We start from the raw sequence: 22,290 nt of genomic DNA, 5'->3' as shown, positions 1-22,290 counted from the left end.
GAGTGTTTTATAGGTGGCGCCTATCATTGAAAGGGTTAGCAGGTTCTGGCATGGAGTGAGAAAACAGATGTGCAGGCCATTGTTGCTTAGAAATATGCACTCACACTTAATATCACAATGTTGCGTGTGTGTGTGTGTGTGTGTGTGTGTGTGTGTGTCTGTTTGTGCATACGCGAGTGTGTGCATTTAGTTTTAGACTTTTGCGTTAGCAGATATAGCATTGTGAGAACAAATTAAATTGAAGCGTGGTTTATGCCGCTAAAGCAAGTGCTTCTCCTCTTCACTCTAATCACATTAGAGTGACAGTACAAAGTCATGCAAACAACAAATAGTCTTCTTCGACCATAAAATTCCCCTTCAGTTCAAAATGATTTGAAGTGATCTTGTGTAAGAAATCCAGGCCGAGCGACTCATTTATGATTAAGGTGTTGCTGAAAGTTTGCAGCAGAAATGCTGCTCTATTTGGCCTTAAACAGTGAATAGTCTTTGGCTTGTCCCCCTTGACCTTGACATAGGTAAATAAAGCCACATCTTACTCCCCCCTCTGAGATGAACAAGACCTACTCTACTCTCTATTAGAGCAACACCCCTGCTAGACTTCTTGAATTGATGCCAGCAAGACTCAAGGCCGCCACATCTAGAGAGGGGAAATGTATATTTTCCCTGGTAAATTTTACTAATACTACCACTGTGGCTTTCTATTAGCAAAGGAACTTAGATTGAGTCCTCTATGAGCCGTTGGTGTCAAACCCAAACTGTGCTGTTGTGATGAACAGTGCGTTTATGCACACACTCACATCCATGTGCTCACGAACCAACATATACTTAAGTGTTTGTGTATATAGGCCCTATCCAAATACTCGCACTACACCCTATGGTGCTCAGTGAAATGCACAGTGAATTTGGACAGTGTGTGTTACATCATCAACTTGCCGCCGTGTTGGATCTGTGTTATCTAACATGGCGGCAACCGGTCTTTGTTTTGGCAGTTTTGCTGCTTAGAATTATATAAAAAATTCAGTAAGGTTGGGATAGGCTTAGGGTTACTACTACTTATTTCCAAATAATAGAACAAAAACCTAAAATAAAACAAATATCTCATTAACACTCTGCGACGCATACACAGAGGGTCACTAATGTACAGCGGCTACATTAGGGCAAAATACGTCGGTGACGTAAAAATATGTAGGTAAAAAAATTGTGAATTTGTGCAAATTGTAAGGTTGATATTTACACTCGAAAATACATTGTTTTTCGGCACTGTAAACAAACCTTGCTGTTTCCCGATATTTTGGTCAAATCCGCAAAAAATTGTGGGCAATATGATTTAGCTGGGGGGCTAAGAATTCAGGATCAGCCAAATTATGGAACATGGGCACTGAAGGCACAAGGCAATGGCACACTTCAGAGAATTTGGACAGACGTGCGAGTATTTGGACCTTGATGTAGTCAAAAGTAAAAGCCCCACCTCCAATCGCCTCACCACCACATCAGTACACGCAGCTATCTCCCTCTCCCCAACTGCTGCATCAACAGTGAAATCCCTCATTCCTCAGGATGGTAGACATTTACTTTGGCTGCTGCTTTTGTCATGGGAACCTCAACACTTTCCTTAAAGCCAACCTGATATTTTTCTGCCCACCCACCCCTTACAGCCTCTAGGGCAAACTTGATTCTGAATGCCTCCATTGTAAAATATGGAAATGTGATTTCATTTACCTTTACATGGATGGTCTAGCTCTTGTTCATCATTATTCATGAATTAATGCCATCATCCAGGAGGGTTTTAACTATATTACAGGATATACTGCACATTACATATCATACATAAAGCTTATCCAACTGCATTAATTTTAAGTAATAGTCTCTCCAGACTTGAAACTTTAAAATCAGTTACTGCCGGTGTCATGGCAAACATTTTCAGTTTTACAATTCTGCCTCTTAAGCAAAAATACATGAATAACACAAAAGAAGATCTGTTGAAGTTGAAGGAAATATCTACTAAAAAAGTCTTCAACCATGAACACATATTGTTCATGTCTACAATTTTGCTTCTTGAACAATCCTAATGGAGGATTCTTTCACAGAGGAGTACCTCTGAAAGAATTCAATCAAAGGCTTAGATATGTAAAGCAGCAGTGTGAGTAGGTGTCTGGTGAGCCACACTTTGGGGTCACTGAGGCCTCCTACCGTTTGCGGTGGGTCTACTGAAAATTACTGTACAAGTCAAGTATTTTTTCCCGCAATGGTTTTATCTGTCTCCATCCAACGCAAACACCAAGTGATGAAGCACGTATTTACCACCTCAGCCTCTACTCGTCTTCTCTTACCCTGGCAGTAAATAAGGTCTTTGATTCAGGGTTGGCGCTGCCAACGCACACCATTAGATGGTCGCCGTATATGGGCCCTGTGTACTCTCAAGGCTGCAATGCAAGCACCTCCATGCAGGTACAGGGCGAAATCTTGACCACATGATTACCACTAGTATGGAACACGAAAGAAAAGTCCCTGAGATGGTGACAGTCAGTGTGGGAACAGCATCGGAGCAAGTAGTGGGGGTTGAGGGTATTAGAGTAAATAGTCTGTTCAAACAAGTGTGGGTAGACAGCACAGTGGTGGTCACTGAGGTGGTTGGAGGAAAATAATCTTCATCATTTATCATTTTTTGGCTCTTCTTGGCTCTTTGCAGCTTACCTCCACATGAGGATGACTGCATTTGTGTCTTGCATTGACTCTCCAAAGTTAGAGGCAGGAAAGTGGAGCAATATTTTTGGGGATGGTTGGATTTATTTATTGTTTTTGCGATGTGAAACATCGATGAAAGGAGCCATAAGAAAAGCAATCTTGGAAATAATTAAATTACATTTTGCTTGATTGTAGCGACAGCTATGGATGTGTGATTTGAGGAGCCTCGTGTACATATAGTAGTAGTGTTAAATTTGAGGAACACTGGCACCTGGAGCGGGGATACTCGATAGGATCAATAAAAGCTATTTCAAATCACTGAAATGTTTTATTCTCAATAATAAATATTTGTATTTTCAACAGGCAAAACAAGCACTCTCAATAGTCTTAATTTCCAAATAATAGAACAAAAAAACAAAATAAAATAACTATTATCATTAACCCTACCTCAAACTGAATAGAGTTGTTCTTACCATCCACTGGACTGATGTAATCTGGTAAATGAGCTACCGCTGCTGCCGCTGCACCGCTTTGCATCAAGAGGTCTCCATATGGGTTTCGCTGGCTAGCACTGGCCATCAGATGGTAGTATTCTGTGGTGTTGGCCCCTGGTGGTGGTGGAGGGAGAGTGAATAGGGCCCGGTCTTTTAAGTGTTCATGGGTAACTGCCGAAGAAATAGAAAGCACAATATCAAGCTCAGGGCTGAAACCTCAACTAAATCCCCGCGAAAACAGTACCGTATTTTCTGTGCACTGGGTTATAAAGCACACCTCCATTGAATTTTTTATTTTAGAAATGATTTCATATATAGGGCGCACCGAATTAAAAGGCGAATAGAATATTGCATCATACTGGGGTTGACTAGGGTTGTGGTATACATCCACTAGATGGTGCTGCGCTAAAAGGAATGTCAACCCAGTCAATGAGGTAAAGTCCAGCTCCCTTTTCGTATGAAAGTGATACGGTTTGGCTTCTTACTTGGTCCAGCAACCCCAATAATTTTTTTGGGTCATCATCCTTTCACTCGGCTGACGAGTTCATGAAATTTTTTGCTCGAAAGATTGAATCCATTAGGGATGAGATCAAGATGACCATTCCGATCACTCAGTCGGGACCGCCGATTACCGGCGCCAACGATCATGCAATAACCCTTTCAAATTTTAAAAGCGTGTCCCTCGAAAGGCTTTCACAATTAGTTAGTGCGGCTAAACAAACAACATGTTTACTTGACCCGCTTCCAACCAAACTATTTAAAGAATTATTTCAAATCTTAGGACCGTCCGTTTCAAATATAATTAATCTGTCTATCTCCTCTGGGATAGTACCAACAGCCTTTAAAACCGCTATTATTAAACCGCTACTTAAGCGACCAAATCTTGACCCGGACTGTCTCAGTAACTATAGGCCAGTTTCAAATCTCCCATTCATAGCAAAACTGCTTGAAAAAGTAGTAGCGCAGCAGCTTATTGATTACATGGTCGCTAATAATCGATATGAATCTTTTCAGTCTGGGTTTAAAGCTAATCATTCCACTGAGACAGCACTTGCTAAAGTGACTAATGATCTCCTCTTAGCTATGGATTCAAATACTTCATCGGTATTGTTACTACTCGATCTTAGTGCTGCCTTCGACACTGTTGACTTCAATATTTTACTAGAGCGTCTTAAAGGTAGTGTCGGTATTTCGGGGTCAGCACTAGGCTGGTTTCATTCGTATCTATCGGACAGGACGCACCGTGTGGTCCATGGCAATGCGTCCTCTGAGCTCTATAAAGTTACGTGTGGTGTCCCTCAGGGATCGGTACTAGGACCAATTCTATTTAATATTTATATGACTCCGCTTGGGAACATAATACGTAAATATAATATTAGCTTTCAATGTTACGCGGATGACACCCAATTATATATGCCATTATCAATGACAGATCCGTGGGACTGTTGTAATCTTGAGGCATGCCTTGCGGAGATCAAGCAATGGATGTCTCTCAACTTCCTTCGTCTGAACCCAGATAAAACTGAAATGTTGATAATTGGTCCAGCTCGTTATCAACATCTATTTAAGGAAACCGCTATAACTCTAGATAACCGTACTATCACTCAGAGTGATACTGTAACTAATCTCGGGGTAATATTTGACCAAACGCTCTCCTTTCAAAAGCACATTAAGAATATAACCAGAATAGCATTTTTTCACCTTCGTAATATTGCTAAGATTCGCCCAATCCTCTCGACCGGTGATGCCGAAATTATTATACATGCATTTATCACGTCGCGCCTGGACTACTGCAATGCATTATTCTCTGGTCTTCCCAAGTCCAGCATCAAAAGTCTACAGTTAGTACAAAATGCTGCTGCAAGGCTGCTCTCACGGACAAGAAAATTTGATCACATTACCCCAATATTAGCCAATTTACACTGGCTCCCGGTCCATTTAAGATGTGACTTCAAGGTTCTTCTATTAACCTATAAATCATTGCATGGCTTAGCGCCTTCATATCTCGTCGACTTAGTTGTTCCTTATGTTCCGTCTCGTAACCTTCGTTCGCAAAACGCTAGTCTTTTAGTGACACCGAGGGCCAAGAAAATGTCTGCAGGGGCTAGAGCATTTTCTATTCGGGCTCCAGAGCTCTGGAATGCCCTGCCAATGGATATTAGAACTGCTACCTCAGTAGAAATATTTAAGACACGTTTAAAGACGTATTTTTATGATGTGGCCTTTAATTAACCTGTAGTAGCCGATTCGGCTGGAGTTTGTTTTTGCTCCCTCTCCCCGACCCCACTCCCCCCACCCCTCCCCGGCTGGGGAGGTGGTTAGGTGACACCCAAGCTGACGACGGCTATCTAGATTCTCGTGGACCAATTCAGCATGAGGGATCTGCAGCGGAATACCCTCCTAGAGGACACTGCCAGGACAATCGAAGGCACCTCCGACAGCTCTTCGCTTTGGCCTGGACATCCACTTTTTGATTTCCATATGATGTATTTTATGTGCCCTCTTTGCATCCATTGCAGCCTGGTGATCCTGAAAGGGGGATCCTTCCATCTGTGGTCCCTTCTCAAGGTTTCTCATTTTTCCCCTGGTAGGGGTTTTTGAGTTTTTCCTTGCCCTTTTGGGAGCCCAAGATCAGGGGATGCTTTGAGAATAATTGTCAATTGATTGTCTATGTGAAGCCCTTTGAGACTGCTTGTGATTTAGGGCTATACAAATAAACTTGACTTGACTTGACTTGACTCATAAAATCTCTTTAGTTTAAAAGAAAGAAGCGAGTGTGTGCGTTGATGCGTAATGCGTTGATTAGTTTCTTAGCTTTGGTTTCTATGTGCTGCGGTGGGGATTCACTGTGATTGCCTCCCGATAGGCTTACCTGTATGTCAATCAAGCGATGGAATGAAAGTCTTACTTGGTCAAGCAACCCCACTCATTTTTGCTGGTCATAAACTTTATTTAGTTTAAATGAAAGAAGCGAGTGCGTGCTTTGATGCGTAATGCGTTGATTAGCTTCTTAGTTTTGGTGTCTATGTGCTGCTGTGTGTGTGTGTGTGTGGGGGGGGTTCACTGTGACTGCCTCCCGATAGGCTTACTTGTATGTCAATCAAGCGATGGGATAAAAAAAGGGGGTGAAAGGGGGTGGGGGTTGACTGCCTCACGATAGGCTTACATGTATGTCAATCAAGTGATTCTAGCCAATAGAAAAACTATGTTATTTTTGTAAATGTCATGCGAGCGACCAGTAGTAGCTTACTTCGGTGACGCCCATGACCACGGTTGCCGTAATGCTGAAAGCGATACAACCTTGTAATTTACTAGTCGTACTAAAACATACTGAAACATTTTGGCAGAGTGCTGTGTACAACCAGTATGGATCAACAAATTCATCAATTGATCCATATATAAGGCGCACTGTGTTTTTTTGAGTAAATTTTAAGTTTTTAAGTACGCCTTATAGTGCGGAAAATACGGTAAATAGAAACAGTTCCATCAGTATAGAGGAAATTATTCTTTGTTATACTGATCACCAAAGGGAAATCCAAATGTGTCTGTATATGTCGTTGGTTTCATACATTACACCAGGGGTAGGCAATCCCGGTCCTGGAGGGATTGCATGATTTCCAGGTCTCCCTTGCTGCAACACACCTGATTCAAATGATCAGAGTTGTTAACCAGCTTCTGTGGACATTGCTAATTATCTGATCATTTGAATTATGTGTGTTGCAACAGGATGACATAGAAAACATGCAGGACACCGGCCCTCCAGGACCTTCGTAATTTTGCTAAGATTCGGCCAATCCTCTCGACCGGTGATGCGGAAATTATTATACATGCGTTTATCACGTTTTGATCAAGAAAATTTGATCACATTACCCCAATATTAGCCAATTTACACTGGCTCCCGGTCCATTTAAGATGTGACTTCAAGGTTCTTCTATTAACCTATAAATCATTGCATGGCTTAGCGCCTTCATATCTCGTCGACTTAGTTGTTCCTTATGTTCCGTCTCGTAACCTTCGTTCGCAAAACGCTAGTCTTTTAGTGACACCGAGGGCCAAGAAAATGTCTGCAGGGGCTAGAGCATTTTCTATTCGGGCTCCAGAGCTCTGGAATGCCCTGCCAATGGATATTAGAACTGCTACCTCAGTAGAAATATTTAAGACACGTTTAAAGACGTATTTTTATGATGTGGCCTTTAATTAACCTGTAGTAGCCGATTCGGCTGGAGTTTGTTTTTGCTCCCTCTCCCCGACCCCACTCCCCCCACCCCTCCCCGGCTGGGGAGGTGGTTAGGTGACACCCAAGCTGACGACGGCTATCTAGATTCTCGTGGACCAATTCAGCATGAGGGATCTGCAGCGGAATACCCTCCTAGAGGACACTGCCAGGACAATCGAAGGCACCTCCGACAGCTCTTCGCTTTGGCCTGGACATCCACTTTTTGATTTCCATATGATGTATTTTATGTGCCCTCTTTGCATCCATTGCAGCCTGGTGATCCTGAAAGGGGGATCCTTCCATCTGTGGTCCCTTCTCAAGGTTTCTCATTTTTCCCCTGGTAGGGGTTTTTGAGTTTTTCCTTGCCCTTTTGGGAGCCCAAGATCAGGGGACGGTTTGAGAATAATTGTCAATTGATTGTCTATGTGAAGCCCTTTGAGACTGCTTGTGATTTAGGGCTATACAAATAAACTTGACTTGACTTGACGTTGCGCCTGGACTACTGTAATGCATTATTCTCTGGTCTTCCCAAGTCCAGCATCAAAAGTCTACAGTTAGTACAAAATGCTGCTGCAAGGCTGCTCTCACGGACAAGAAAATTTGATCACATTACCCCAATATTAGCCAACTTACACTGGCTCCCGGTCCATTTAAGATGTGACTTCAAGGTTCTTCTATTCACCTATAAATCATTGCATGGCTTAGCGCCTTCATATCTCGTCGACTTAGTTGTTCCTTATGTTCCGTCTCGTAACCTTCGTTCGCAAAACGCTAGTCTTTTAGTGACACTGAGGGCCAAGAAAATGTCTCCAGGGGCTAGAGCATTTCTATTCGGGCTCCAGAGCTCTGGAATGCCCTACCAATGGATATTAGAACTGCTACCTCAGTAGAAACATTTAAGACACGTTTAAAGACATATTTCTATGATATGGCCTTTAATTAAACTGTAGTGGCCGATTCAGGTGGAGTTTGTTTTTGCTCCCTCTCCCCAACCCCACTCCCCCCACCCCTCCCCGGCTGGGGAGGTGGTTAGGTGACACCCAAGCTGACAGCGACTATCTAGATTCTCGTGGACCAATTCAACATGAGGGAACTGCAGCGGATTACCCTCCTAGAGGACACTGCCAGGACAATCGAGGGCACCTCCGACACTCTTCGCTTTGGCCTGGACATCCACTTTTTGATTTCCATATTATGTATTTTATGTGCCCTCTTTGCATCCATTGCAGCCTGGTGATCCTAAAAGGGGGATCCTTCCATCTGTGGTCCCTTCTCAAGGTTTCTCATTTTTCCCCTGGTAGGGTTTTTTTGAGTTTTTGGGAGCTCAAGATCAGGGGATGCTTTGAGAATAATTGTCAATTGTTTGTCTATGTGAAGCTCTTTGAGACTGCTTGTGATTTAGGGCTATACAAATAAACTTGACTTGACATTACACCATACAAAAGAACATTCACCTACACATCACAGCGTCGGGCCAGCGATGGGTGTGCACATTCACAGGTGCTTAAGAAGCAGACTAGAAACTGCATGTACAAGTTCACTGTTTCCAAGCCCAATTTTGACATCATTTGGTCGTTGAGTAAATCAAAATGGGTATGTCTACTCACTGAGCCTGTCTCCCAATCCCATCCCCACCGACCTGAGGTTTCCAGGTTCTTGCAAGTTGGTTTCCTTCTATAAATACAGTGCCAATAAAATGTATTTGCCCCTTTGTCAAATTCTTTTTTGCCTGTATATAGTTGCCGTACTTTATAGTTCAAGATTTACAGAAACATGAATATCAGACAACCCATGTTAAGAAAGTGGAGTCTAGTTAGTCTGCTTAAATAATCTAGAACAGTGGTTCTGAACCTTGTTGAAGTTTCATATGCGCATTCACCGAACTCTTTGGTGAAAAATATTTATTTTTTTTCAAATTCAAGACATAGAGGTTTTTTACTGGTGCACAAAACGAGCCGTGCATGAACAACACTTTGTTCAAAGAACAAAACCAACAGAATGCATGAACTCTCAACAAATTACATACCTGCAAATAAGTGTGACTTCTGCTGTCGCCTATCCGAGACCAGTTCAGATATGTGTTAGAGTGAGACTGACTCACCGAACCACTAGGGTTTGATTGAATCCAGGTTAAGAACCACTGATGTAGTATAATATGTGATTTCATAAAAAGGTTTACAGTGTAAGTGTGAAACATTTTCTCTGTGTGGTAATTTTTGGATTTTTTTTTCATTTTTCATAGTAGGTGCCTCTCACCTTCGGCAGGGCTCAGTCCTCGTGCCGCTGAGATCATGGAGAGGGTGGGGCTTCCATGTACTGAGCGTAGGTACTGCTCCATGTGTGGGCTGACGTAGGGATGTGGCGGGCTGAACAGAGACTCACCCGGCCCAGTCGGTGCATGGGGCGATAGACGAATCAAGGAGATGTCTGAGATTACTGGACTGCCAGTTAGCCCCGGACCTCTGTGGTGATGAAAAACACAGGTCATAAAAGACAGCATTTTTACAGCTTTTTTCCTGCTTGCTGTCAATAATAGGCCATGCATTTGGTACCTGAGCCTTCTCGGGGAATTACACGACTTAATCCATTTCATAATACAGTGGACTGCTGCAAATTCATAGAATTAGATGCAACAATTTAGATTTTTTTTTTTTATATACCTTTTTCGGTGGGTCAACTATTGATTTTAATGGTAAACACTTATTGGTCTTATATGGTGGGTAAAAAAACTAACAACTTTTTCAATGCAATTGAATAGGTGTCAATTATGTGTGGATTTTCGGAGGCTGGCCTGGTCCTTATTCTCATCTAATAGTCCACTCTACATCAACATCATACTGCAGTTCAAGAAAGCATCAATATTAAACAAAAACACAGTTCAACAGCGTGCCACAGTGCCGCATGCACCGGGGAGCAATTAAGAATCAATGACAAAACACTAAAACATAGGAAACTACATCGCACTCACAAAGTTACAGATTAACAAATACGTTAATTTGTGCAGATCGCCACAATTATGTTTTGCTAGTCAGATAGTTCTGTTCTGACCAACCAGTCAATGGACGATGAAAAATGCAGACGACAATGATATTTTAAATGTTTGGCTAACAGAGAAGGCTTTGCTGGCCCTGACAGCTCACCACTACTCAGTGTCCTGTGTGTAATGGACCACAGTGGGATGAGAAGTTGAAGAGCCTCTGATGATGTACCAAAGAAAGAACGCTGCAAATTGCAACCACAGTGTGAAGTTCAATTTCAGACTCAATGTCCATGCATATTTGTGTTGAAACCAATGTTGTTGGCATTCTTACAATATCACAGACCTAGTAAATATGTCCATTGATACGTAAATCGCCATAGGCTGTCTGAATGTGCACTTAGGACAGAGACTTGGCCGCTTTGGCTAGTTCAGTCTGAAGTCGGACGCGTTTCTGATGCATCACTTTACTGTATGCGGCTGTGAAAGTGGCTAACAAGAAAATAATAATATCAGATAAATTGCTGACAAAGCAAGACTGAGTGATAAGATGCAAATTCAAGGGAAGTGAACAGAGGAACTGAGCACAAACTGATCTTTGCTACAATGACAGACAAACTATAGTGACACTCAAGTATTTCCAGTCTGTGTCTGCAGATGTACATGCTATCCTTTCACCAGTTCCTCACGCTAACACAAAGTAATGCTTTTTGTTCACCTCTTCTTAGCCCCTGAAGGTGCAGACAAGTCAAGACTAAAGCTTTTCTCATTTGTGTGTCAGAAAGTCTTATTTGGTTTGGCAAAACACATCAGGTGTCATCAATGTGAATGATAAAATCCTTCTTAAGGTGCCCCTAACCAACTTCAGCGAAATAGAGAGCCTTGTTGGAATACTCAGATAGCCCTCCAGTCTCCGTTGGCTACCCATTGAATTCATCATATCTCATGGGTAAGCAGAAGGTGTTTGCTGAAAAAGACAAACAGCGGTTTAATACTTCTGCTGTGGGGTAAAACTTGAGATGCAAGTGAGTGCCTGGCCGCTGGCAGTGGCACCAACACTTCAGTCGACAGTGTTCTTCAGGACTGATAGGCAGCATGTTGCTCCGCTGTGTGTGGTAACACCTGGTATTGCTAAAAGATTCTTGAAATGAATAATGGCTATGAAGATCAGCATATGATATTTAGAATGAACTTGAAGTTGTAAAGCAATTGCCGATTTCAGAGCCTTGATCATAATAACCAAGAGTTTCAAACAACGACATATTTAGAAAAGCATATACAGTATTATGTATGAAGACTGTCGTTCATGAATGTATGTATGTGTATATGTATGTGTATATGTATGTATGTATGTGTGTGTGTGTATGTATGTATGTATGTATGTATGTATGTATGTATGTATGTATGTATGTATGTATATACAATTTTGTGTCATTTATCACTGTGTTTATCTAAAAAATATACACGAGTGAAAACCTCGAAATAGATTTTTTTCCGGTTAATTAATTTTATTTTTGTTTTTACATGTTTGTTATACATGTATTTAAGTATGTTTTTTGTATATTATAAATGCTTTTTGTTGATCATAATTTTTAATTTGCACTCTGTATTCAAGTTGCATCACAGAAGAGTAGCTTTTAGATTTGTAGATAATAGGTAGCTGTTGGGAAAGTTAGAGCAGTGATTCCCCATCCTTCTTTCCACAAACCACTGTCAGTTTAATCTCATTAATCACATTTTAATCTCACATCTGATAATGGTACCCAAATAAAGATTTTTAATTCTAGGACTTTCCAAAATTGTAATGCATGACTAATCCGTTGAATACACCAAGAAGAGAAGACTTTAATTCCACATTTTTATTGGTGAAGTGTCTAAAATGAAATTCAAAAATAAAAAGGTAATGCACATCAGCAAACCAGGTGTATTATTAAAAAATGCAATACAAAAACACATAAAATATAAAGCTGACTCAATACAACAATTCAAAAATTTTCTGCATTTGTTGCAACTTCGCTTCACACAGCCAGTTGCCACTCCATACGTGTGTGTGTGTGTGTTCGTGTGTGTACAAAAACGGGACTGTGGTCCAGAATGTGTAAACACAAACTGCTGTAGGTGCCAGACTAAGGTTCGAAACAAAGCATGTACAAATGAAGTATTCAACATCCAAAGCAAAAATTATATTTGCTTTTACAAACTTTTTGTTTTCCGCCTTGTTTACAGTGTGTTTAGCAGAGTTTTATTTTGAAGAAGAAGAAACTAAGTGTGGAAAACCTGGCATCCATGAACGAAAGTAAACTGCTGTTTAAAACCATTCATTTGCCCCAAATTTTCAAAATAAAACTCTGCTAAACACACTGTAAACAAGGCGGAGGAAAAAGGATTTGGTAACCCCCACCACCAACAGTAGGCCCCACTCGCCCTTTCTTGTCAAACGGCAACGAGCGCCTTCACAAAAACGTTCACGACACACGGAATGTAACTGATGAAAAAAATGCTGCTGACCCAGCTTGTACCCATAGACTGTGCTGGTAGCCCCTTTACTGACATACATCACTCTACTCATCAGCTGCCCAACTCAGTTTCTCATTAACCGATAACTGTACATACGCCAACCCGCACCCAGAAAACCCTCCCTACTTCAGGCTGTGCCAACCAACCGAGAGCTTTGGCTCTTGTTCCATTTCCAGTAAGCGTCTGCAGACTATTGGCCTTGACTAAGAGCCCATTTTCTGCCATCGAGCCCACTCTTGCCCTACAAACAACCATAAAGAGCTTTCTGTCTTAAACGAGAGGGTAGAAGTGAGAAGAAACATTCACCACATCTACAAAAACACACTTCAAAATCAAAGCTGCATACAGACAGTTTGACACGACCACCACAGACTAGAGCTTGGTTGCTCCACTTAAGGCCTTGCTAAAGTAAAACTCGCTCTCTTTTAATGTAGTAATATTTGAAATAATTTAACTGACTTTCCCATTTTTCTATTATTGTATTTCAAACAAGATATGATGACAAATAGATATGTAGAAATAGATTTAACGTAGAAATACATTTTATGTAGTAATGTTTGAAACAATTTAATTGACTTTCCCATTTTATATTATTGTTTTTCAAACAAGGTCTATTTATGACAAATATTTTAATGACCAAGACATTTCAATGAGATGATAAACGGCTATTCATACCAATGTTGTACAGATATCCATTACTGTGAACGCTGTTTCTGTTTACTGTCTGTGATGAGTCATGTGACTCAGTGCACACCTGAGGAATAAAAACCTATTGCTTTTCTTGTGTGCGGCTCGGTGGGGCACTGGTTTGCACGACAGCTTCACAGTGAGGAGGGTGCCGGTTCGTTTTCACCTCCGACTCTCCCTGTGTGGAATTTGCATGTTCTCCCCGAGCCCGCGTGGGTTTTCTCCGAGCACCCCGGTTTCCTCCCACATCCCAAAAACATGCTTGGTAGGCCGAATGAGCACTCCAAATTGTCCATAGGTGTGAGTGCGAGTGCAGATGGTTGTTCGTCTCTGTGTGCCCTGCGATTGGCTGGCAACCAGTTCAGGGTGTCCCCCGCCTACTGCCCGATGACCGCTGGGATAGGCGCCAGCACGCCCGCAATCCCCGTGGGGACAAAGCAGTACAGAAAATGGATGGATGGATGCTTTTCTTGTCTTTACCTAAAATTTGTTATTTTACTTTTGTGTTTTACTTTTTCAGACTACAGTATTCTGAATATTAGCCCCACCTCCTATGTTTAGTGTTTCTTGAAAGCTATCCCACATGTTTAGGCACATAAACTTGAATAAATCAGTCATAGGGAAAAAAATTGATTTGAGGTCATAACCTGACTTTTACAATGGCGTGCCAGTAGGTTTTAAATAATAGTCCTGCCTGGTAAGAGCCATTACTTAAGGATTTCTGACAAGATATCATTTGATGTCTGTGTAAATTCCAGCGGAATGAAAAAGAGATAATTTTTTGCCAGTTTCTGAATGGGAGGCTGTTTGAGGACCTTAGAGCTCTTGGAGAGCAACAGTCTCTTAATCAGCAGCTGCCATTTATAGAAACCTCCACTATATCTCAACACAATGGGTGGTTGCTCACTGAGCGAAAGAATAGAATTTAAGAATGGACATACACAACTATCATTTAAAAACCTAAATTGTTTGTTGTACTGAAAAGGTACAGAGGGAAATGACAGAGAGAGTAATCCTGTGTTTGTTATTGAATGGCATGCTTTGAAGACACTGACTGCTATTTGTCTCTGACATACATTGAATCGCATGCTCAGTTGTTCCATTATTAAAACACAGCTGCTAGCAAAATAATCATTTGGACATGGCACAGCTTGTTGAGCTAATAGATAACAAGTAAGAGCATGCCAGTGTTCAGGATGAGGGAGTGATTGCGTCATTGCGCCTTAGAAAAAAAAGGACTTAAGCAAATAAGGTAAAGAGCATAATTTAAAACAGATCACATTGTCTTGTATGCTGATAAACTGCTTCATATTGATGTATGACTAGCTGCACAGTATTAAATGGAGTATGTATTTTTGCTGACTGGAATAACACGAATAATCTATTACAAATGTGATGTATCCATGTGTAAAAAAAATCTCAATTGTGACACTAGAACCATGTTGATATGAAACATCAACAACATCCATTTAAGGTTTGCACTAAAGATGCCCAAATAAATGAGCTCAGACAAACGGGAGTGTCATTAAATAAGACGATCTTCCTGAGGTTTCCTGAAGACCCCACATGCGTCTTGATTATTAATATTTTTAAAGCTTTGCAAACATATAGGTACTGGAGGAGGGGTAGCTGTGGGTAGTTACATATTTCTCAGTTTTTGTTTGCATATTGAAAGATAAACTTAAGAGTGAATCCTTTAAAACCCTTGATAATAGCCTCGATCATCCTGCAGGAATCAAAAGCATGACATATCCGTTGTTGTTTACCACCATCCTGGTCTTAGTTCCAAGTTCTTAACTGAATTCTAAGAACTGGTATGAAGCCTAGGTAAATACTAGTGTAGAATCTGTATAGATCAATTTATCATAGTGGGTGACTTTAAGATAGATGTACAAGATGTTATATTGTACTATACTACTACTGCAGTCATTCACCTGCAATCAAACATTAAAAAACTACCGTATTTTTCGGACTAAAAGTTGCTCCGGAGTACAAGTTGCATAAGCCATAAAATGCACCATAAAGTGGGAAAAAACATCTATAAGTCGCACCGGAGTTTAAGTCACATTTTGGGGGAAATTTATTTCACAAAATCCAACACCAAGAACAGATATGAACCAGCAACAACATGCTAAACGATACGGTATACTAATGTGACATTAACACAAACGAGGAGCTGAGAACGGGCCTGACGTAACATTAACAGTGATTCAAATAACTATAACATAAACACGTTTATCAAACCATCTGTGTCACTCCATATCCTTAAATCCATCGATCGCAATCGTCGTCCCTTCTGTAAACACCGCGTGTGCGGCGCGCCGCTGACGTCAGACTCGTTGTCAGTTACACTTCAAATTATTCCACAGGCCCGTATAACGATATATAAACTATATATGAAACAACAAAAATATAAACAAAAATTTTATTGAACCATCCGTGTCACTCCATATCATCAAATCCATTGGAATATTCGTCCTTTGTGTAAACACCGAAGCTTCTAACCCCGAAAGTGTGTGCGGCGCGCCGCTGACGTCAGTTGAAATTCAACTTATCCCACAGACCCATATAACTATAAACAGACTATATATCAAACTATAATATAAACAACAATTTTATGAAACCATCCGTGTCACTCCAAATCATTAAATCCATCGAAATCTTCGTCCTCTGTGTCACTTTAAAAAATACGTGATCGAATCTTTGTCCTTTATGTAAACAACCGCCACGCTGCTGACGACACTTGAAATTCTAATTACAGCAATCCCTTGCTACATCGCAGTTTGTTTATCGCGGTTTCCCTTTTTTTGTGTTTTTTTTTTTTTTTTGAATTTTGAAAATTTTTGAAAAAATTCACATATAAGTCGCTTATCAGTATAAGTCACCCTCCACCCAAACTAAGAAAAAAAACGCAACTTATAGTCCGAAAATTACGGTACATGTTCAACCAAGCAGCAACCTCCGGAACAAAACAGCAGGTACCGCAGTCATCTTGGTTGATGACATCTTCGAACAATTATTGCCTAAGGCCTTCATTAAATTACATACCAACATACTGTTTTTGATGTCTTATAGGACCTAGAGCCCATTAACCTCAAAGCAGCCAACAGCTGATAAAATCTTTGACCAAATGCCTTGCATAGACATCCTGCCTTTTTTGCCAGGATGACACAACACAGCCTTATTTGACACTCAGAGGAAGAACAGCTGGAGTAAGGTGATAATAGGGTGTTTTCTGTCTCAAAAGCATCACATTTGATTCAGATTCTGGTCATCCTGTGAGTAGTTTCTATGTTCTCCGCGTACCGAGGATGGGCTGACAAGACCCATTTCTTTAGTGTCGAAAGACAGTGGGTGTGGCTTGCCAGCCTAACAGCACACCTAAAGCAGGGTCGGTGTGACGCTTTGCTTACCTCGCAACTGTCAACAAATATGGTGGACAAAGAAGCGACAGTTCTTGTTTTTTTTTTAGCAGAAAAAAAGGGTCACAAAAAGAGAAGACGTTGGTCAAAGGATTGGAGACAGCATGAGCACAGGCTTTCTGTTGCCCCATGACGGTTTTGATTTTGGATTGCCCACCGCCTCGTCACCTTGCTCTCTGATTGGCTGCACGTCACTGTCAACTGGCTGCGTGCTCGTTTGTCCTTGGGGGAAACCACACGGTGCGAAGTAAAAAAAAAATAAAAAATCCAGCATGTTGATTTGAGGTTGGACATCCTTCCAAGCAGCTGAGATCAGCCTGAAGACATCACACATGCCATGATTATATGCTAAGATTATCTTTGGAGCCATTACTAGAATTGGGGCCAGCCTACGATTGTCAGGAGGGGAGAATCAGGGCTTAATTTGGGTTGATAATCCTGCCGCGTGAACCGGGCTTTAGCAACCTGAAAAGGTTGACCTCAGCACCCCATTCTGTATCTGTAGCTTTTTAACAACAGTCTATGATGAGCAGTGTGAAATGAGCTGAAGAAAACTTACCCATGCATGGTGTGCAGGGGGTGGGGTTCATAATGGTACCGCCCCTCATGGTGCCTCATGTCGACTGGGATGGGTGTGTGAAATGTCGGGAAGATGTGGTGTACACCTGTAAATAAACACAGCATAGAAAATATTAGAAAAAAGAATCAATTGATAACATCTACCAAGACCTGAGACAAGAGATCTTTGAAAGTGGCCGCACCACAGCATGGAATATAACTACAATTTTAAAGTCCCTGTAAACCATAAGTAATTGATACCTTCTAGGCTGCCGGTTCATAATGCCTGAAGAGCAACAGTTAATTAATGGCATTTTGTATCCAATAATACCAACATGGATTTTACACAACAATGAAAGCGTTTTTATGTGAGACAAAGACTTCACAAACACCATTTCCTGTCATAAAATAGGGTAATGGGAAGCCTCATTAGAACAACACACAGCTGATCTTCATTAATCATTGTCATTACAGCTCCAGTGGCGAAGACTATTGTTTAGAGTTTAGTTTTAGGAGAGCGCTTATAAAAATGTCTTGGGGATATAATCATGATGTAGATAAATTCTGTTTTGCGCATTTAATCCTGATTTAAATAACATTCCTGATATACCTCCTTTATCAAATTACATATTGATGTTTTCATGTCAGTAGAAGGAAAACCACATACCAGTGCCACATAGTTTTACATGCGATCTTTAGTAATTTTCAGTATCAATGAACAAATTCAAGCTACTCTTATGGAATGAACCCAAAACAGTGAAATTCAAACATGCGTCATCAGTCGGTCTCAACCTTTCTGCTTTCACTCCTCCTTGCGCTCACTTAGTAAGCCAAAGATTTTGTTTTCATTGAGATCTTTGCCATTGGATGTCAGCCAGAGGCTCTCTCCACTTTTTTTTTGTATGTGAGACAGTCAGCAATTGCCCAGTCAACACATGAACAAAGACAAGAGAGGCACCCCAAAAATCCACCAGCCCAAATAAGAGCATGAAAAAGGGGTGTAAGTTTGGTTTCATAAGTAGGACCAGACGTTTGGGGATTCAGTGATTGCTTTGCATGTCCTGTCACATCTCGGTGGAGAGAATAGGAAGCTCCCAATAGGCTTCACCGTGATAATAGACAGCCACTTGAAATAAGCACTTGTTAAAGACAAATTAGAGCTTATTTTGTCTTAAGAAATGTGTGTGCTAAGTACTCACTAGTTTACAAGGCACCTCCATGAAACAACCGATAAGAAGAATTCAGGAATACCACAGGCTCTACTTTTGTGGCGGAAGTCGGGCGCAGAGTCTGCCGTGAATCTGCGTGGGGGCATGTTAGACTGAGTGTTGTTCACAGATGTGTACAAACCAGCGTATTTATAAAAGGCTGTTTGCGCCAATGTGAGTGTGAATACAACTGACTCCATTCTCCATCAAAGCTGCTCTCATTCTCTTTAAATTTAGCTACGGATAATATAAGCATGTACCCTCAATGAGCTGGTGATAACTGGTGAAAATGTCTTCAGACCACAGGTTTCTATCCCCAGCCCTGATCAAATGTGTGCCCCCTTTCCGTATAGTTTGAATGATTTCAAAATAATAATAATAATACTTGTACTAATTGTACCAACAACAATAATAATAATAACAATAATAATAATAACAATAATGTATTTTAACACCGCTTATCCTGTTCAGGATGGCAAGGGTGCTGGAGACTATCCCAGCTGATATTAGGCGAAACACGGATTGCCAGCCACTCGCAGAGTACATATCAAAACAAACAACCAATCACACCCACAAGCACACCGCCACTGAGCGGGAATCTATCTCATGTTGCCTGCACACAAGTTAGGTAAGTATAACCCTACATCATCAGCAACTAATAATGCATTCAATAAAAATGATTTTATTTTGGTGGAACGGTTGGAGACTGGTTCGCACGTCCACCTCACAATTCTGAGGTGCAGTTTGATCTGGCTCGAGCCTTTCTGTATGGAATTTGCATCTGTTTGCGAGGGTTTTTTCTGGTGCTGCAATTTTCTCCCATGTTCCAAAAATATGCATGGTAGGCTGATTGACCACTCCAAATTGTCTGTTGATGTGGTTGTGAGTGAAAATGGTTGTTCATTTATGTGTGCCCTGCAAATGGCTGGCAACAAATTCAGGGTGTCCCCCACCTACTGCCTGAAGCAGGCTGCTGCGTGCCGCAACCCTTGTAGGGTAAGCAGTTCAGAAGGCCTTGCACCTGCATGAGGATAGGAATCAGTATCAGAAGACATCTCTGCATGTCTTTGAAAATGCAGCCCACAGTGACAAATGCTGATGGTATGAGACCTTTGCATGTGTAGTCATTCCTTTCTATTATCCATTTTCGACAACCAGCAGAGTGCTCACACAATGAGATTAATCACAAAAGATCTCATAAGTAATTAAAAACTAAATTAAAATTAAAAATTACAAACTTGTGAGACCATTTTAATGCAGCAAATTATCAAAATAAAGGGTCATTGTTAAATAGTAAATTTGGCAAACATAAGAAACTACCACAAGACAAACTTTTAAATGAAAACCTTTGCATGTACGTTCACTGAAGAAACTATTTGATACTGTATATTAATGTCAATTAATTTACATATTAAAGATCAAAATTATATTTGCTCCGTCGCCCTTATAACGTTTTAGTTCTGTCAATTGTGCCAAACATTCTGCAAAGCTTCTCCTTTTTTATTTGGATCCTCAAGCACTGTTTGATCTTCCACTGAAGATAATGCCAGCATCTTCCCATTTGAATCTCATGACTCGGAGAGAGAAGGAAAATCTGTTTTCATTATGATGCTACAGAACAGGACCGTTCTGAAATGAAGCATTAAGAGTGTTCATGTATTTGAGGAAGTACTCAACAACAATAATACCTTCACAGGCCAGACCAGGAGCAAATTTGAAAAAAATAAAAATCCTTTGCTGTGCTTTGAAAGAAAGGAGCAATGACAACAAGAGTCAGGGAGAGAAAGAGAAGAAAACTGCGAAAGAGAGACACAAAGAGCAGAAAAGTAGTACTCAAGGTAGGGGTACTCAATTCAGACAGGAAATTCCAGCAGGAAAACTTGGCCAGGTTCCTAGCTACACAGTGCAGTGCCAACGGCTATACACAAATTCTCACATACACACGCACACAACACACACAAATTTGTTACGATTTGTTCTGCCGTTCACTCTTAGTAAGCAATTAAAATGAATGTGTGAATTTTGAATTCATAGTGATGTGGTTTTGCATGTGTTTCTAAAAAAAAACACATCTTGTGTATATGTTGATCCATGTAATACTGCAAAACAAATTATGAATCCTGTAGCTTAACTTTGCAAGACATTGCTTCCTCCAAGGTAGCGCCAGGGTGAGTAATGGCGACACAGGGATTAAGAGTTTACAGCAATGCACGTAGCAACAACAATCCAAGAGGAAATCTTAACAGAGTGGCTCAAGGCTTTTATAAGAGCCACGTAAAATGATACATCTTTCTTGACTGAAGGATACGGACAGAAGTGGATTGGTCCAGTGTTCTCCATAGTGATTTGAACAGAAATTCATGAGTCCCCATGAACATCCTTAGAGTTGACATACTATACTGTATATTCCGATGTTTACAATAAATACCCAGTTGCCTTGGAAGACATATTAGCAATTGATTGTAATATAAAATAAAATGGCCATTAGTTAGTAACAGTACTTTGACATTTCTTTCAATGTAACTGATTCCTGGAGGGGATGCTGTGACATCCTAATCCTACTTTGCTATGAGAGATCATCAGAGGTCCTGCGGCAAACTAACTTCACTTTGTCCAAAATTATTTAATTACAAATGTACTTTGTTCATCTGTCTATGCAAGAAACATATTATAACAGGCAAAATAACTCAATGGCAGAAAGCACAATAAACCTGTTGTCCTTCATAAATAAATAGTTTTTGCTGTCTGTGAGCTCAGACAATACATTGATTGTGCGGCTGCATGTTGTGTTCCTGTGATATTAGAACAACTCAGCTATAGCGCACATCAATGATCCAATGTGTGATCCAACCATCTCATAGGGTTGAACCTGTACAGTATAGAAGCTGTAGCCCCTTCCTCCCTGGCCAGATAATGCTTAGCAATCCCACTCACACAGACCCAGCTGGCTTCTATCTTTTGTGATCAGTCTCTGTCACACTTGCCAGAGTCCAAATCTCACATCAACCTTTCAAACTCACTGCAAGTATGATCCATCACCTTTTCTGCAAGGTGCTAGGTCATCTCACCTACTGTATTTATTCTGCAACTCGAGTGTTCCGAAGACTTCATCTCACCTGGGTTACCATTAGCCGGTAGTACTAAGAGACAGTGTAAAAAGGGTACCATGGGAAGGAATAAGGAGGTTATCACGCTCAAGCTCAGACATCCCCATGTCAACTTTCATTACCCTTAAGAAAAAGAACAGTAGCAGTTTTTCAAAATGATACTGTGAAGCCCAATAAGTAAAATTAAAGTTATATTAAAATTGTGAAAATATATTTTTGGGGATGTTGGCCCATTAATCTGTGATGCCATGCATTAGTATCTTGCATTTAAGATTGTCATGGATCACCAGGCCTGCAAATGCTGGATGTATTCATGTGTACTCATGAGTGGCAATCTGGATGAACATGCCTTGAATCGTGGGAAGTGGGCATCGCTGTGAAGAATGGTGAGGTTTTGGTGTAATACGTTGATCACATGG

The 22,290-nt window shown here is 40.9% G+C and overlaps 1 protein-coding gene across 5 annotated transcripts in view; it reads right to left on the bottom strand.

Moving 5' to 3' along the window:
• The window catches only part of gli2a (GLI family zinc finger 2a), a 91,859-nt gene that overhangs the window by 28,849 nt on the left and 40,720 nt on the right, over window positions 1–22,290 (bottom strand). For 3 of the 5 annotated variants that reach the window (XM_085919877.1, XM_085919879.1, XM_085919878.1), the window contains 3 exons: window positions 17,558–17,663; window positions 9,652–9,857; window positions 3,159–3,350 (listed from right to left, as the gene is read on the bottom strand). In XM_085919877.1, the coding sequence (XP_085776003.1) occupies window positions 3,159–3,350; window positions 9,652–9,857; window positions 17,558–17,663 (504 nt within the window). Of the gene's footprint in view, window positions 1–3,158; window positions 3,351–9,651; window positions 9,858–17,557; window positions 17,664–17,817; window positions 17,928–18,348; window positions 18,465–22,290 lie in introns of those variants that run through there. The other 2 variants (XM_085919881.1, XM_085919880.1) reach the window with 2 other exon arrangements.

The sequence above is a fragment of the Syngnathus leptorhynchus genome, chromosome 9 (assembly GCF_054491065.1).
Source record: "Syngnathus leptorhynchus isolate UIUO chromosome 9, UIUO_Slep, whole genome shotgun sequence".
Classification (NCBI taxonomy): domain Eukaryota; kingdom Metazoa; phylum Chordata; class Actinopteri; order Syngnathiformes; family Syngnathidae; genus Syngnathus; species Syngnathus leptorhynchus.
Note: the sequence above shows the minus strand (reverse complement) of the source record. Positions and strands in the feature narration are given on the sequence as shown.